Source organism: Thunnus maccoyii, chromosome 13 (genome assembly GCF_910596095.1).
Source record: "Thunnus maccoyii chromosome 13, fThuMac1.1, whole genome shotgun sequence".
In the NCBI taxonomy this organism is placed as follows: domain Eukaryota; kingdom Metazoa; phylum Chordata; class Actinopteri; order Scombriformes; family Scombridae; genus Thunnus; species Thunnus maccoyii.
The window spans coordinates 15,172,786-15,186,572 of NC_056545.1; the positions used below are offsets into that span (position 1 = coordinate 15,172,786).

Consider the following 13,787-nt stretch of genomic DNA (forward strand, 5'->3'; position numbering starts at 1 on the left):
ATGAATGAAAGTGAACCAAGAACGATCCATCATCACTCAGCGGTGAAAGTGTGTGCTGTCTTTTTCCTTCCTGGTTGGTAGAAAAAGGGTGAGTGTGTGAGCAGCATACATACAGTGTGTATGCAGAAGGTGATGTCGCACCCACAGCTGTGATTAATTTGGTATAATGTTCCTCACCTGAGGGTGTGTAAAACACTCACTTTGGCCCATAGCGGTGCACAGAAGAGCGCTCTGTGCTCTTACGGGTTGACGTCACAAAACAGAAATTGTTGTATAGACTCTGCAAAAGACGGCAAAAAATTATGACGTGCTAGTTTTTTTTTTTGTCAGGACCATGTGAGCAAAGTTCTTATGTGCCTTTTGTCTTCCTGGTTTGACTTCCAGGCTGCTGCAGAGAAAGGTTAGAAAGCCGAAAACTACACGTATGTGTCTTTAATCTGCTCCTCACATATTTTCTTGATAAACTTAACAAACTAACGCAAAGTTTGAGCAACAACGCCACAAAACAACACATTTTCACAGAGAAGAAAGAACTTTAATTAAATATAGTGAGAGTCCAAAAGTTATTTTACACTTCAAATTTCAAAATAATAAAAAAAAAAAAAATCAACATTATCATCTTTACAGTAGTTTCCTCTGTTCTCTTCACCTCCACACTGATACTGCCAATAATGTGTGTATGAATGATGACCACCGTGCTTCATAAGCCTGAACACAGACAAGCCATTATAAATGTCATTACTGTTGTTGGACAAGTGCTTCAGATTGCTTTAACAAAACCCTCTATTTACTCCCTCCTGTACAGGTATTTATATATGTACTATAAAAAAAAAAAAACATCCCTCAGCTTTAACACATCACAATTATCTTTCGGAGGAAAAATGATGACACACACGCTCAGACACACACACTCTCACATGTAGACACAAACAGAAGTGGTCTCCAGACCCATATTTGAGATAAAATAAATAGGTGGCTCATTTTTTTTTAAAAGGAAATGTGAGGGGAAGCAAGAAGGAGGGCAAACATACAGAGTATTAATAGCACAATCAAAACAAGGTGGGAGAGGGAAATGAATGGAGGAAGGGAGCAGAGAGAGAGAGAGAGAGAGAGAGAGAGAGAGAGAGAGAGAGAGAGAGAGAGAGGACAGAAAACCTGACTGAAGCAAGAGAAGTGGCTGCAGAAGAAAAGAACAGCGAAAGAGGAGAGACTTTTTCTTCCATCTCTCTCAGCCGGCTGTTTCATGTTTAGCACGATGGCTGAGGAATATCTTCATTAAGCAACTCTGTTCCATCTTAAAATCCATCACATGGAAGACAAACACAGATAATCATAATGACATATTTATAAACTCTACACCTATATAATGCAACAAAATGATGCTAATTTGAACAACAATGATATGAACAACATTGATAAAATCAAGACAAAATGGAAAACATCCTCCTGCTTCTTTACAAATGATTAAAAAAAATACACCATGGCTTATTTAAGTTTGATTGAAATTAGCAGTGGAAGTATGGCTTTTAATAAACAGATACTATAATACAAAAGCAAATAAGATGTCTTAATAACATTAAAATTGTTAAACATGAAGACAAAGCAAATGAGGAGCATCTTAAGGGATGTGAGTTTGCAGGATTTCTTTCAGGGTTTCAGTTTATCCTGAAATCACAAGTTTTTTCAATTTTTTTAAATGTTTTTTTTTTTTTTTTTGTTGCCTTTTTTGCATTCTTGATACTGTCCCCGATCTTTCATCCAAATTTTTGATTACTGCTTTAGTACTGACTTCTGTCTGAGTGGGTTGCTTTCACTTATTTTCATGTAAACTTCAAAATTGCAGGAATTGCAGTAATTTCTTACATTATCCGGAACAGTACACCCATCAAAAATATAAAATGTATTCTTGTTTACCAAAAACATGAGATAATCAGCACAGTTCATGTGAAGCAAGTCACATTTTCTGTCTGGTTAAGTATCCACATTCATTCAGTTTCTATTCATGGGCAATGTAATTGAGTTAGATTACAAAAAAAACAAAAAACAAAATGAAACATGAAGATGTATTTATGAACACTACCTGTTGCAGATGTATAAATGATGCTTTTATAAAGCACTGACAGTCGTACGTGGCATTCTTACTGTTTCTGACTGTGTGTGATGACATGTTGAACGTCATAGACTGTGTAGGCGTTCATGTCTCAAATACGGGCTTTGGCAAAATTAACATGATAATAAATGAATTAAGACTATTGAATCACACACTACACACTCAGACTGCAGGGCTGAGGGAGAAGTGACTTGTACATCAAACTATCAGCTGCTTTTCTCATTCTTGCACACCCTGGGCCTTTAAGACACACCGCTGGCTAATTTTCATGTTCTGCAAACAATGTTTTCATCGTAACATCTCAAGACAACAAGTAAAAAATGGGACACAAATATGGTGAAATACTGTGATTGCATCATATTTGCACTTTTAAAAATGAGCAAAGGCAGTGTACCTCAGTGGCAGATGTTTCCACAACATTTCAAAAAGTAGGATTTTAAGACTCAGTTGAAGATGTAGTGACTTGACATTCTTTGCAGCGCATTTAAGACACACCATTGGTTAATTTTCCTCACTCATGTTATCAATCTAACTGGATCAGTGGGCAGGTAACAAAAGAAACACAATCTGATTGGCCGACTGATCACAGTAAAAATATTAAGAACACAGCAAACCAAAAAAACAAACAAACAAACAAAAAAAACAAATAAGGATTCATCTAAACTCCAGAAAGAAAATCTCAAACACAAGAAAATCAAAATGGCAGCAGTCTTTAAGACATGTTCTCCCTCTTTTAGAGGTCACTGTGGCTGTGTCCGACTTTAAAACAGATCGTGAACGAATTCAGTGGCAAAGCTGTTGGGTCAAATCCTGAAGCAGCTGTTGGCACCCAGTAATCACACACTCCCCTGTGGGGAAGTAGCTGCACTTGTTTATGGCCTTTTTACGGTCTCCGATTTTATGAATGACTCTATATTATAATTTGTAACAAACGTGAAGCTTTCGTCAAACCATTCCTGAATTAGCACTGCGATTAGACAATTTCTGTTATAACTTCCTTCTTTTGCTTGTTTAATGACAGAATTTTCTTTCTCTGTGCACCTTCTACTGGCTGAAAGACTGATTTGCACTTCCTGAAAACTGTAGCACAAGGGAGCGGCGGTGCAGACGTATGTGAAGCAAGCTCAAAGTAAACACTGGCATTTCTTCAATGGCTAAAACTGCAGCATCAGTCGCAGGCAGTAAGCATCTGAATCCTCCGGCTGATCGATAAAATGCAGAGGAAGAGTTCTCAGTCTGAGTATTTGTGCTGAGAGAGTAACGGTAGTATGGATTTGGCAAAGACAAGTGAAAGTGTGTGTGTCTGGTTTGGCTTGTCTGTGTCGGCTGGATTTGACCCTGTATGAATCCCACATCATTGCTTTTACTCATCATCATCATCATCATCAGGTATTCTTCACATTATATTCCTTCATTAATGACCAAACTTCATAAATAGAAAATCCCTCATGTAAGATATAGTTAGAAGATGATTATCACACGTTAATTGTTGCACGAAAAGAAAAAAAACAAAAACAAATCAACAATCACTCGAGGGAGGAAGTGGATTCTCTCCTAAATAAATACACTTCCTGTGTTTGTGGAGAGTCATAATGTAGGTGTGGCCGTTCTCCTATAAAAGCATCAAGGTGTACAAAGTCTAAACAACTTATTTCCTTGCAAACAGTCTTTGTTTTTTTTTGTTCTTCATTTGTTTTCTTGCAGTTGTTCTTGTGTTAGAAAGGGCCTGAGTTGGGTTTGTTCCTTCAGATCGGGACAGCTGCTTCCGTCCCTGACCGGAGTCTGACTCGCACCGAAATCCTCCGCCAGGATCGGTGTGAGTGTGCTTGGTTCGTCTCGCACGCAGTCACACACACACACACTCACACACACACACGCGCATGCACTCACACCTTTACATGGGTGGGACGATCATTCCTGGGATTGCTGTTGGGTGGAGAGAGAAAGAGGGAAACAGAGGGAGAGGAAGGGGGGGAGAAAAAAAAAGAGATTTTTAAAACCAAGCCAAAATAGCCAAAATATTTTCATCGTCGTAAAAAATTCCCCCGTAAATACATCAATATGTTTTCCCATCTGTGCAGTTGTGTGACTGCAGCGACATTTAAAACATCAATAGATGAATAAATCAGTAAAATCAAGCAGGGACAAATCATGTAAGTTGGCTCTTTGTGATGCCGCACACACACAAACACACACTTAATTCTGCATGTGAACAGTTGGTGTCTTTTACTGTATGTCTGTGTGTGTGTGTGTGTGTGTGTGTGTGTGTGTGTGTGTGTGTGTGTGTGTGTGTGTGCCTGACAGATTGCATCATGGCGTGTGTGTGTTGTATTTAAACCCGAGGGATGGGTGTCAACATGTGAGAAGAAGGGCCCAGCCCAAAATGACACACACACACACACACACATACACACACACACACACATACACAGCAGACTGGAGAAAGGAATTAAAAACTGGTTTTATATTTCATGAGAAGTGAAAACTGTAAAGAGAAAAGAATTCATTTTTAGTACGAGCTTGACAAAACTCAGCTATTGTTTCAGTCGAGCCTCCGGTTTTTTCTCTTTTCCTTCACGAGTGTGCACACACACACGTGCGCGCACACACACCACAGGGCAGGTATACTGACAGTATAAACTGTCAAGAGAGTCGAACAGCTGTCATTGTTGATCGCTCCCTAGTAAGCTGCCAGTGTGTGATCATCGAGTGTGTGTGACAGAGGAAAGTGTGTGTATGTGTGTGTGTAGCTGCAAGTGGGGTGGGTATTTCAGCTATGCTTTGAGGCTAAGCTTTGAGTTCCCACACCCCCGCACATGCTGTCTCTGCACACGCACACACACGCACACACACAAAGAAATGCAAGCGCAAATGCACGCACAGCTAAACAAAGCCAGAGATGTTGAGAAATAAATTCTCTCTGCCAAATGTCTTTTTTTGGGGGGGTCTTTCTAAATATCTAACTTCCTGTCTTTTTTTCCCAGCCAATAGGAAGACAGGGGGGAGTTACCAAGCAACAGAATGGCTTGATCTGTGCTGTGAGACGGGAGATGGATGGAAACTTTAGGAGGAAGAGGATGGAGAGGTGATGATGAAACAGGAAGATGGAGAGAGAAAAAGGATAGACAAGGAAAGTATGACATCAAATAAAAAGTCGGGGTGAAAAAGCAGGAAGTGGTTAAGAATGAAAAAGATACAAAACCAGGAAGTCATTCATCACAGAATTAATTAGTCAACAAGACTGAAAGAAGAGAGAGCTGAGGAACATACTTCAGGTGAAGGCCAGGCCTTGTAGAGAGCTGGCTGTTGAGTACTTGCTAGAGTCCACAAATGTTTGATCTGAGAGAGAGAGGCAGAGAGACAGGCAGGGAAAGGAGAGCGATAGGGACAGAGAAATGACAAGAGAAGGGTGAAAGGTCAGAGGAATAAGAGGAGGAAGGGTTAAAAGTAAAGAGGAAAAACAGGAGAGAAGAGAGAGAGAGTGAATAACTATTAATTCCAAAGATGAAGTAGTACAAAAAGCAGACTTGAATAAAATGATTGAGACTGTCCTCATCAGTGAAATTGTTCATTTAAAAATACTTAAAACGGGGCGCCCCAGTAGTATGGCTGCAGCGTGTACGGTGTGGTTGCAGCTGCAGACCTTTGTTGCATCTCATTGCTCTCTTTCTACCCATGTTTCCTGTCTCTCTACACTTTTGACTGTCAAATATGGTCAAGAAATGATCTTTAAAATGTTTAAAATTAACTATGGTCACATTTTCCTGACACACAACTGATTGCAGGCATGTGAGTAACACTTGTCTGTTCAACCTGTGCTTACAAGTAGCACAAGTAGCAAGTATGGATGTAGCATGATTCTAGACTTACGGAGGAGGTCGAGGTGCATGATTGGGTGTACAATGTGCATGACCTTTGACACTGAAGACAGCTTTCTGAGCCGTGTCTTTTACCACAATCAACATTGGTTTTAGTTGGCGAAATTTGAAACTGTAAACACAGATGCGACAGAGACAACGCTTGTGTCAGTCAGTTTTTGATAAACTCATTTGGGTCTTTTTGGAAGGCACAGACAAATCATATACCTGTATGTTGTTTATGTATGAGGACTTCTTTAATTGTATTTGCCTTCATTTTTTAATATCACCATATTCTTCGTCTTGCTCACATCAGGATGAATCAGATATTCTCATCTGTGTCATCACTGATGATGAATTACATGAGCAGAGAAGACTAACACAATGATGTGAAACAAAACAGAGACTCCAGTGACGTATTAGCTTCAAAAATTCACCAGAGAAGCAAAAATCCTCCTGAAATCATCTCCTGGGGAAGCCCTCCCTCTAAGCATCTTCTAAATGACTGGCTGCTGTCATGGTAATTACCTTGGAGCCCGTTGCCGTTGGCACTGGTACAGGAGGGTGGAGGAGAGGAGGAGGGCCTGACCACTGGAGCGAAGGCGGACTTCTGCTTAACGGCCGCCGAAACCATGTTGGCCGGAGAGAAGGAGAAGACGCCAGAAGAGGAGGAGCAGTTGGAGGGGAGAGAGGTGGAGGAGGCCATAGTGGGACTAGATGGGACAACTGCAGGTGGTGGTAGAGGAGTAAGGAGAGAGGAAGAAGGAAGGAGCGAGGTGGGATGAGGAAGAAAAGGGTAGATTAGGGATGAAGGGTGAGAGTAAAGGAAAGAGACAGAAAATGGTTACTTCAGTGAACATGATTTTCCAATTTATTGTTTAATCAATTAGAAAATCATCCATATTATGTGAGTAATGATATGCAGTACACATTTTTTAAGATGTTATGGCTTGGAAACTGGCTTGAAGTTGGCTTTTTGAGAATAAATTATGTGGCCAAAAGTATGTGGACATATTTTCTTTTGGTCTGTTTTTCATGGTTTAGGTTCAGCCTCTCTGTACCAGTTGAAGGAAATCTTAATACAGTGATATTTTAGAAAATACTTTGCTTCCAACATTGTGGCAACAGTTCTGGGAGGATCATTTCCTGTTTCAACATGACAGTTCCCCCGTACACAAAGTTTTCAGACTTTGGTGTGGAAGAATTTGACTGAGCTCATATGCTCATGCTCTTGTGGCCAAATCCAGAGCAAATCCCCGCAACTAGGTTCCAAAATCTTTTTGAAAGTTGTGCCAGGACAGTGCAGGCTGCACACATCAGCATACAGTATGAATGGTTTTGGAATGAGATGAGATGATTAGTAATGCCCACATACATTTGGTCATTCAAAGTACAAAAAATACAAGAAGTCGCACATGACGGTTCCATTAAAGTTAAATCATCTCAAGTCAAACGTTCACAACTTCATTTTCCTTTATCATCATGCAGGTAGACAAACAACATCTCACATCTCTCTGTATCTCTCTTTCACACTCTCTCCCTATCGCCCACTTGGTTTCTGCTAAATGTAAAAGGGATGCAATTAACCAACATAGAGAGGAGAGGTGTGGCTGTCAGATGAAAGGCAGCGAGGGAAGGAGGGAGAAGATGGACGAGGACAAAATGGAGTTGTGAGCTGTGAGTTGCTGATTGTTTTTGAAGACACAGAGACAGAAAGCCCCATGGGGGAACCTCCACACAGCACATCTGAGACTTTATCTTTCTGTCTACAGACGTGTGGATGTGGTTGAGAATGTGTTTGCGTGTACGCACCATTGTTTTTATCTGTGAGTCTGCAGGTATGTACATGTGTGTTTACGTGGTGTGTATTTACAGAATTATATATGTGTATGCAGCGTTGAGTGGTGGTAGTTTATGGAGTTAATGACACATGAGGTGGATTTTTGTACCTTTACTTCACTTTGGTTCATGTTTGGTTCATTTGTATACTCACTAGCATAAGGCGAGTTGGCTGCAGAGCCGTTCAAGAAAGTGGGCGAGCCTCCCAGGTTGGTCATGCCGGCGTTGTTTGCGTAGCCGTTCATGGTGCTGGTGACTGAGGTGTAACTGGTCTGCTGTGGTGTGGAACTGGGCACGTAACCGTGAGGAGACACGCTACTGCTGCTGCGCACGAAACCTGCGGGAAATGTGGTGGAGAGGAAGAGGAGCATGCGGTGATTGGACAGTTGGTCAAAGTGACGTGTAGCTCTGCACAGATTAAGGTTGGAAATTTGTATGAAACATGTTCAGAAAATTGACTACTTTTCCTGTTTATAGAGGCGAAAGTGTACAGATAATAAAATCACTGATGATTGAAAGCATATGTGGTGGCCAATAAAGGAGTAAATAACCAGACTTTATTATTGTTTTTATAAGCTTTATTATGTTTTTAAGCAACATGCTGCAAAGTTCCATGTTTACAGAGATTTCAGAATAGCTGCAAGAATTTCTTAAAGTCTCCCTCCGCTAAAAAATGTGTTTTTCTTCTTGTTCCTACAGTTGGATGTTTAAACTTCACTGTGCAGAATGATGTATGTGCAGAGTTGACAATTGAAGGCTGTTTTCACATTTATCTACTGAAAGTGGAAAGTTTCTCTGTGCTCATTGAAAATCTGATTTTAAGGGGCGGGCCTACAAGCATGATTTGTGACAATGCAACTAGTTTGGCGCCAATCCTGGTTCAGTATTCAAAACAACACAAGTGTGATGTGGAAACTTGAAGCCTCCAGTGCACAGAGACTGATAATGGACTTTTCAGTGAAGTAGGAGACTGGACTGTGTCCAGCAGTTAAACTTTTGAAATGAAATATATTTGCACTTTTATAGATTCAGGATTTTTTAATGAGGGAGAAGGAGTAGATGCCGTTTTATGGATTTTAACATGGTAATTATACTTTTTTTCTTGAAAAACCATATTAGACACACATTATTATCTGTCTGGAGGGGATCTTTAAGCATTAAACTGAATTGCCACAGCACAAAACAGTCTAGCTGGCTCTTTGCGAGAAATATTACACAATCACCATACTATAAATGCATTTTCTGAAACAGTAACTCACTTTTTATCATAACACAGGAAGGATTTGTTATATCAGATCCTGTCAGTTTGTTTGTGAATAACTCAAAACATGATTCCACCAGTTCGTCGCATGTATTTTCTTTATGATACTGTGCTCGAGCAACCAATATTACTGTATATATAATTGTGTATATGTCATGCAACAATAAGGAAAACTTTACTCTTTTTCTTTCAAATAGAAATTAAAGATATTTTGTGTTTCCATATCAGAGATGTTAATGTGTATTATTTACAAAGTTGTTACAATGAAGATGAATCTACACGACGATAAGATGATTAACACTCTCAGTCTTACCCTGGTTGGCCTGTAAGGGCTCGGAGACGTTGACGGACAGCTGCCCAGTGAAGGAGTTGACCCCCATCATGCCGCTGTGGGTGGAGCCAGACAGCTGGGTGTGTCCTCGTGGAACGCTGTAGAGAGCTTCTGCGATGTCCGCCGCACGCTTCAGGATGATCTCCTACACAGGAAGAAGAAATCACTTAACAATAATCACCATAAATACAACAGATAAAGAAATGCTTTCACGCTTTTTCCTCTTTCCAGCTGGATATTTGCATGTGTATGTTTGTTCCTTACCTGGTTATTATGGGGCAAACCATAAAGGGCTTCTACCAGGTCGGCTGCTCGCTTCAAAATAACCTCCTGAGAGAAACAGAAAGAAAGTAGAAAAAGGTGTAAACACATGTTTAGTTATGTAGTCTTTTGGATGTGTGTGAAGACACACATGAAGGCAGGCCCACAACTGCACTTGGAAAAAAAAACACACATAAAATTTGTTTTTTTTTTTACAAAAACACATGCTATCCCTCCTTCCCCTCTTTCGTTCCCCCACACACACCGTCAACCATCATCCATTTCACCATCTATTCATGATAAACAAATTGCTCTTTACTGCTTTTAAAGGCAGATTATCTGCTATCAAGTCAAGTGCTTTTATGCATCTAAATGACATCCTAAAGTGACAGGTGTTTAAAATATACTCTAAAGTAAATCTAAAGTGCTCTGTAGGATCTTCTGCTGTTCATTGCTGCTCAAATCAGACCACATTGATTTGCTGTTAATAGTTCTGTGGCTCTGTTGGAGTTACAGTCCGGACAACCTTTCAAATGGCAAAATTTCTGATTTACTTTTATATTTTTATTGTCTTAAATCTCTTGTGATAGAAGTTGTTTTAAATTAATCCTGAATTTGATGTTTCTGTGTCCTCTTTATCCTCTTTTTCTTTATCTAAGTCTTTCCTCCACACTCTTCTTCCTCCTCTTCTGCTTTCCTGGTCCATTTTCACCTTTTTCTCCACCGCTCCCTTCTTCACGCTTTGACTCCACATTGGGAATTGTCTTTTTTAGCTTCCCCACCCACTAACCCCCTTTACAATATTCTATTTTTCTCAGTCTCTTTATTGTTTCTCTTCTCTTCCTATACCCAGCCACCCCTCTATGCTTCTCCCTCTCCTCTCAGCTCCCACCCCGGGGTCTAAGGTGTCTTGTTTAACAGTTAATGTGTTGTCGTTTCCACAGCGTGAGGCCGCCCGGCGACAGAGAGAAAATTACTCTGTGCTTCACAGTATTAACCTGCGCTGTGTGACACACACTAACACACACACTTATGGTTGGCTCCATGCGTGCTCTCCTGTGTGTTTTTGCGTGGTGGAACATATTGCCTCTCCATCCGTGTGTGTGTGTGTGTGTGTGTGTGTGTGTGTGAGGATATGAGAGGTCACAGAGCCAGTCAGCAGTTTCAGTGTGCCTGCCCATGGTGCTAAATTCAATCTTTTACACATTATTATGGCCAAGCTGGCTCTCTGTTAACCTCTCATCATTAGACTGGCGAACAGAGCAGCTCACACGCACACACACACACAGACACACACACACACTCACACTCGCAGAAACCTGATCCTGAATGTTCGAGTGGTTCCGGTAAGGCAGTAGCTGATAAACGGGAAGGAAAGATGATCCTCTAGTAACATCATCATTATCAGGTCTGCTGGCTTGTGACGCTACATCAGTCATAGCTACCGACTGCAGGGATCGATGCACTTTGAATAGTTTGCCTGTTTACGTCTTATCGTCATATTTAGACACCCCACAACTCACATTGCCTAATTAATCTCTCCCAGGTTGCATCTGTAACTAAGAAAGCATTGTTTGTCAGATTACCGCTTCCTTAATACAGAATAAAAATGCTTCCAGCTGCATTGTGTGGATACGAATAAGACTGAAAGATCAACACTGTTGGTGTCATTTATGTTTCAAAACTGATCAAAAAGTCAAAATAATTTGGCTTTGACATCCTGAGGGTCTAAACATGTGTCAGTAGGACAGCTTGCAGCAACATTGGAAACAGATCTAACTGTGGCACCAAAGTTGTTTTCCTGTGAAATCTGGGACTAAATATATCTTTCAGGCATCAATTCTGTTGAACTGAGTCACATTTTCACAGTACTGTGAGATGGATTCAGTGGTTTTCAGGTTTTCAGGTTGAAAGACATATAAACATATACTGTTGCTTAACACTGGGCCTGTCTAAGTGTCTGTCTAAATTACATACAACTGCATATAAATGACTATACTTCATTGCCAAGCAGGTCAAATTACACATTGAAATGTAGTCATTGATATGCTGGTGATTTCTAAAAAAAAAAAAAAAGTTTTCAACCAAACTAAGATGTCAAAATGTTAATTGACATGCAAATCATTAATTCAGTGCACACTGGGCTGTGTTGGGATTGACCTTCTCCTTCTGCATTTAGCCCTCCATCAAATGATTTCTGGGTTTACAGTAGATGAATATGACGAATTATGACAGTAGAGCTAAAGAAACCGACTCTGAAATGCTTATTTTTAAATCTGAGATTCCTGCCATTTTCTTTGATTCCTGTAATTGCTGCTATAAAGCCAGATGTTAAAGCTTTATTCTTTAATGTTTGCCTTGATTTGTGTGATTGTCAAATATTTATGCAATGTACGCCTGACATGTACCCATCTGTCATTTCATTTTCATGTCTTGTCGGTTTTTAAAAAATCTGTTTCAATCTCAACAAAGCCATCTGATTGAATGAAAGATTCAAGTCCTTGATTAAATTTATTTAACTCATCAATACTTTTTAAACATTTAGTTTAATCTATTCTTGTCTGTTTATTGAGCAGTTGTATTCAGGTAAATATGCAGACAGGTTGACTGACAGGCAGAAAGAGAAGCAGGGGATGAGTGAAAGCAAAGACAGATCTGTTGGCAGCGAGAAAGAATAACAGGAGGTGTCTGGGTGCTTTTACAGTCTGAGTTATGACCAGCCCTAATGTGATAACCATACATTACACACACACACATGTTCTATGCATTAGGACCAGGAAACGCTGAGCTGAGCATCCATGGGGGTCAGATGTGTATGTAACGTGCGTGTGCCAGGCCGGTACAGACATGACACACATATGACTTATTCCTCCCTAATGCCGGTACATTAGCCGCTTGATCCGCTTCTAATGTCCCATTAGGGATGCCATACATGCAGGGTCACACCTTGCACAGAGATGATGTCATACTTTACATGTGGGCTCAGAGGGATGTGGCGAAAAATCACACACACAAGTATTGACATCCGTGCACACACACACACATCCTCTGGGGAACATCTTCTCTCACTCGGTGAGATAGTGTTAGGACGTGCGGTTTCAGATTTCATCTCTTCTCAGCGGAGTTGAGATGATGCTGGCATCGACACATGAGCGAGTGACAGATATATATTCAGTAGAGACAGAGAGAGTTCCATGTCTTTATGTTCATGCATCACTAGGATTACTCATATTGGTGATGCCGATGACATGACCTCAGTACAATGCATGATATCATCAAAATGAGTCGCATGGCCATGTCAGCTGAGTGAGTCACACAGGAAATCACACAGTGTAACGGGGTGACACACACTGGTCAACCTTTCCAACCTGAACTCTTTCACTGGGAAACACTGAAATCTTGAACCCCAACTTCAACTACAGACATTTCTGCTTTTCCGCATTGCTTTTGGATGCTGTCACTTAAATTCTGTTTTCAAAATTCAGCAAAACAACATATTCCATGTTTTTGCAAAACTCTAAAGATTTTAGATGCAGCACAATTGCTATAAAGTAAATGGACAGATGCGAGTGGGCAAGAATTATGCTGTATAATAACACACAGTATAACTTAAATACATTTATCTTACAGTCACATTAATACACCAATATGCTGTTGTGTGTCTCTTTCCTAGCAAGCACAGAAGCATATTCCCATGATCTGAGTTCAGGATGGATGCAGACACAGTCGGATGTTCGTGCTTAAAACTTTCACGCAAGAGTGCAGTTTGTGCAATGACATCACCTTTTATTCATTACATTTTAGAAAATAATCCAAAACCCGTGAGAACCATTATTGTCTTTAGTGCTGCTTTTTTTCTTCCACCAGTTTTCCGCTGCAGTGAGGACGGTACTACAATCCAAGAGTGGTGATTGATTTCTTTGTGCATCCAGAGAGGCATTTCTGCTTCTTACTCGCTTAGTTATTGGCAGATTGCCCACACAGGTGATCAGAGTATAAAATCTGTTTTATGGCAAAATTCTGTTCTTGATTATCAAACATTTTCAGTGTTGAGTTGAGATTCTTAAACTCAGAACAGAGATTTAGAAGGCCTCCATGAAAAAACAGAGTATTTGCAGCATTCTTATG

General features: G+C 40.3%; 1 protein-coding gene across 4 annotated transcripts in view; it reads right to left on the reverse strand.

Moving 5' to 3' along the window:
* Window positions 1-534: 534 nt before the first annotated feature.
* The window catches only part of LOC121910723 (transcription factor COE1-A-like), a 94,332-nt gene continuing 81,079 nt past the window's right edge, over window positions 535-13,787 (reverse strand). For 3 of the 4 annotated variants that reach the window (XM_042432017.1, XM_042432016.1, XM_042432020.1), the window contains exons 12-17: window positions 9,663-9,728; window positions 9,381-9,543; window positions 7,961-8,143; window positions 6,496-6,693; window positions 5,381-5,449; window positions 535-4,036 (exon numbers count right to left, since the gene is read on the reverse strand). In XM_042432017.1, coding sequence (XP_042287951.1) covers window positions 5,382-5,449; window positions 6,496-6,693; window positions 7,961-8,143; window positions 9,381-9,543; window positions 9,663-9,728 — 678 coding nt within the window. In that variant the 3' untranslated portion in view covers window positions 535-4,036; window position 5,381. The remainder of the gene's footprint in view (window positions 4,037-5,380; window positions 5,450-6,495; window positions 6,694-7,960; window positions 8,144-9,380; window positions 9,544-9,662; window positions 9,729-13,787) is intronic. The other variant, XM_042432018.1, reaches the window with a different exon arrangement.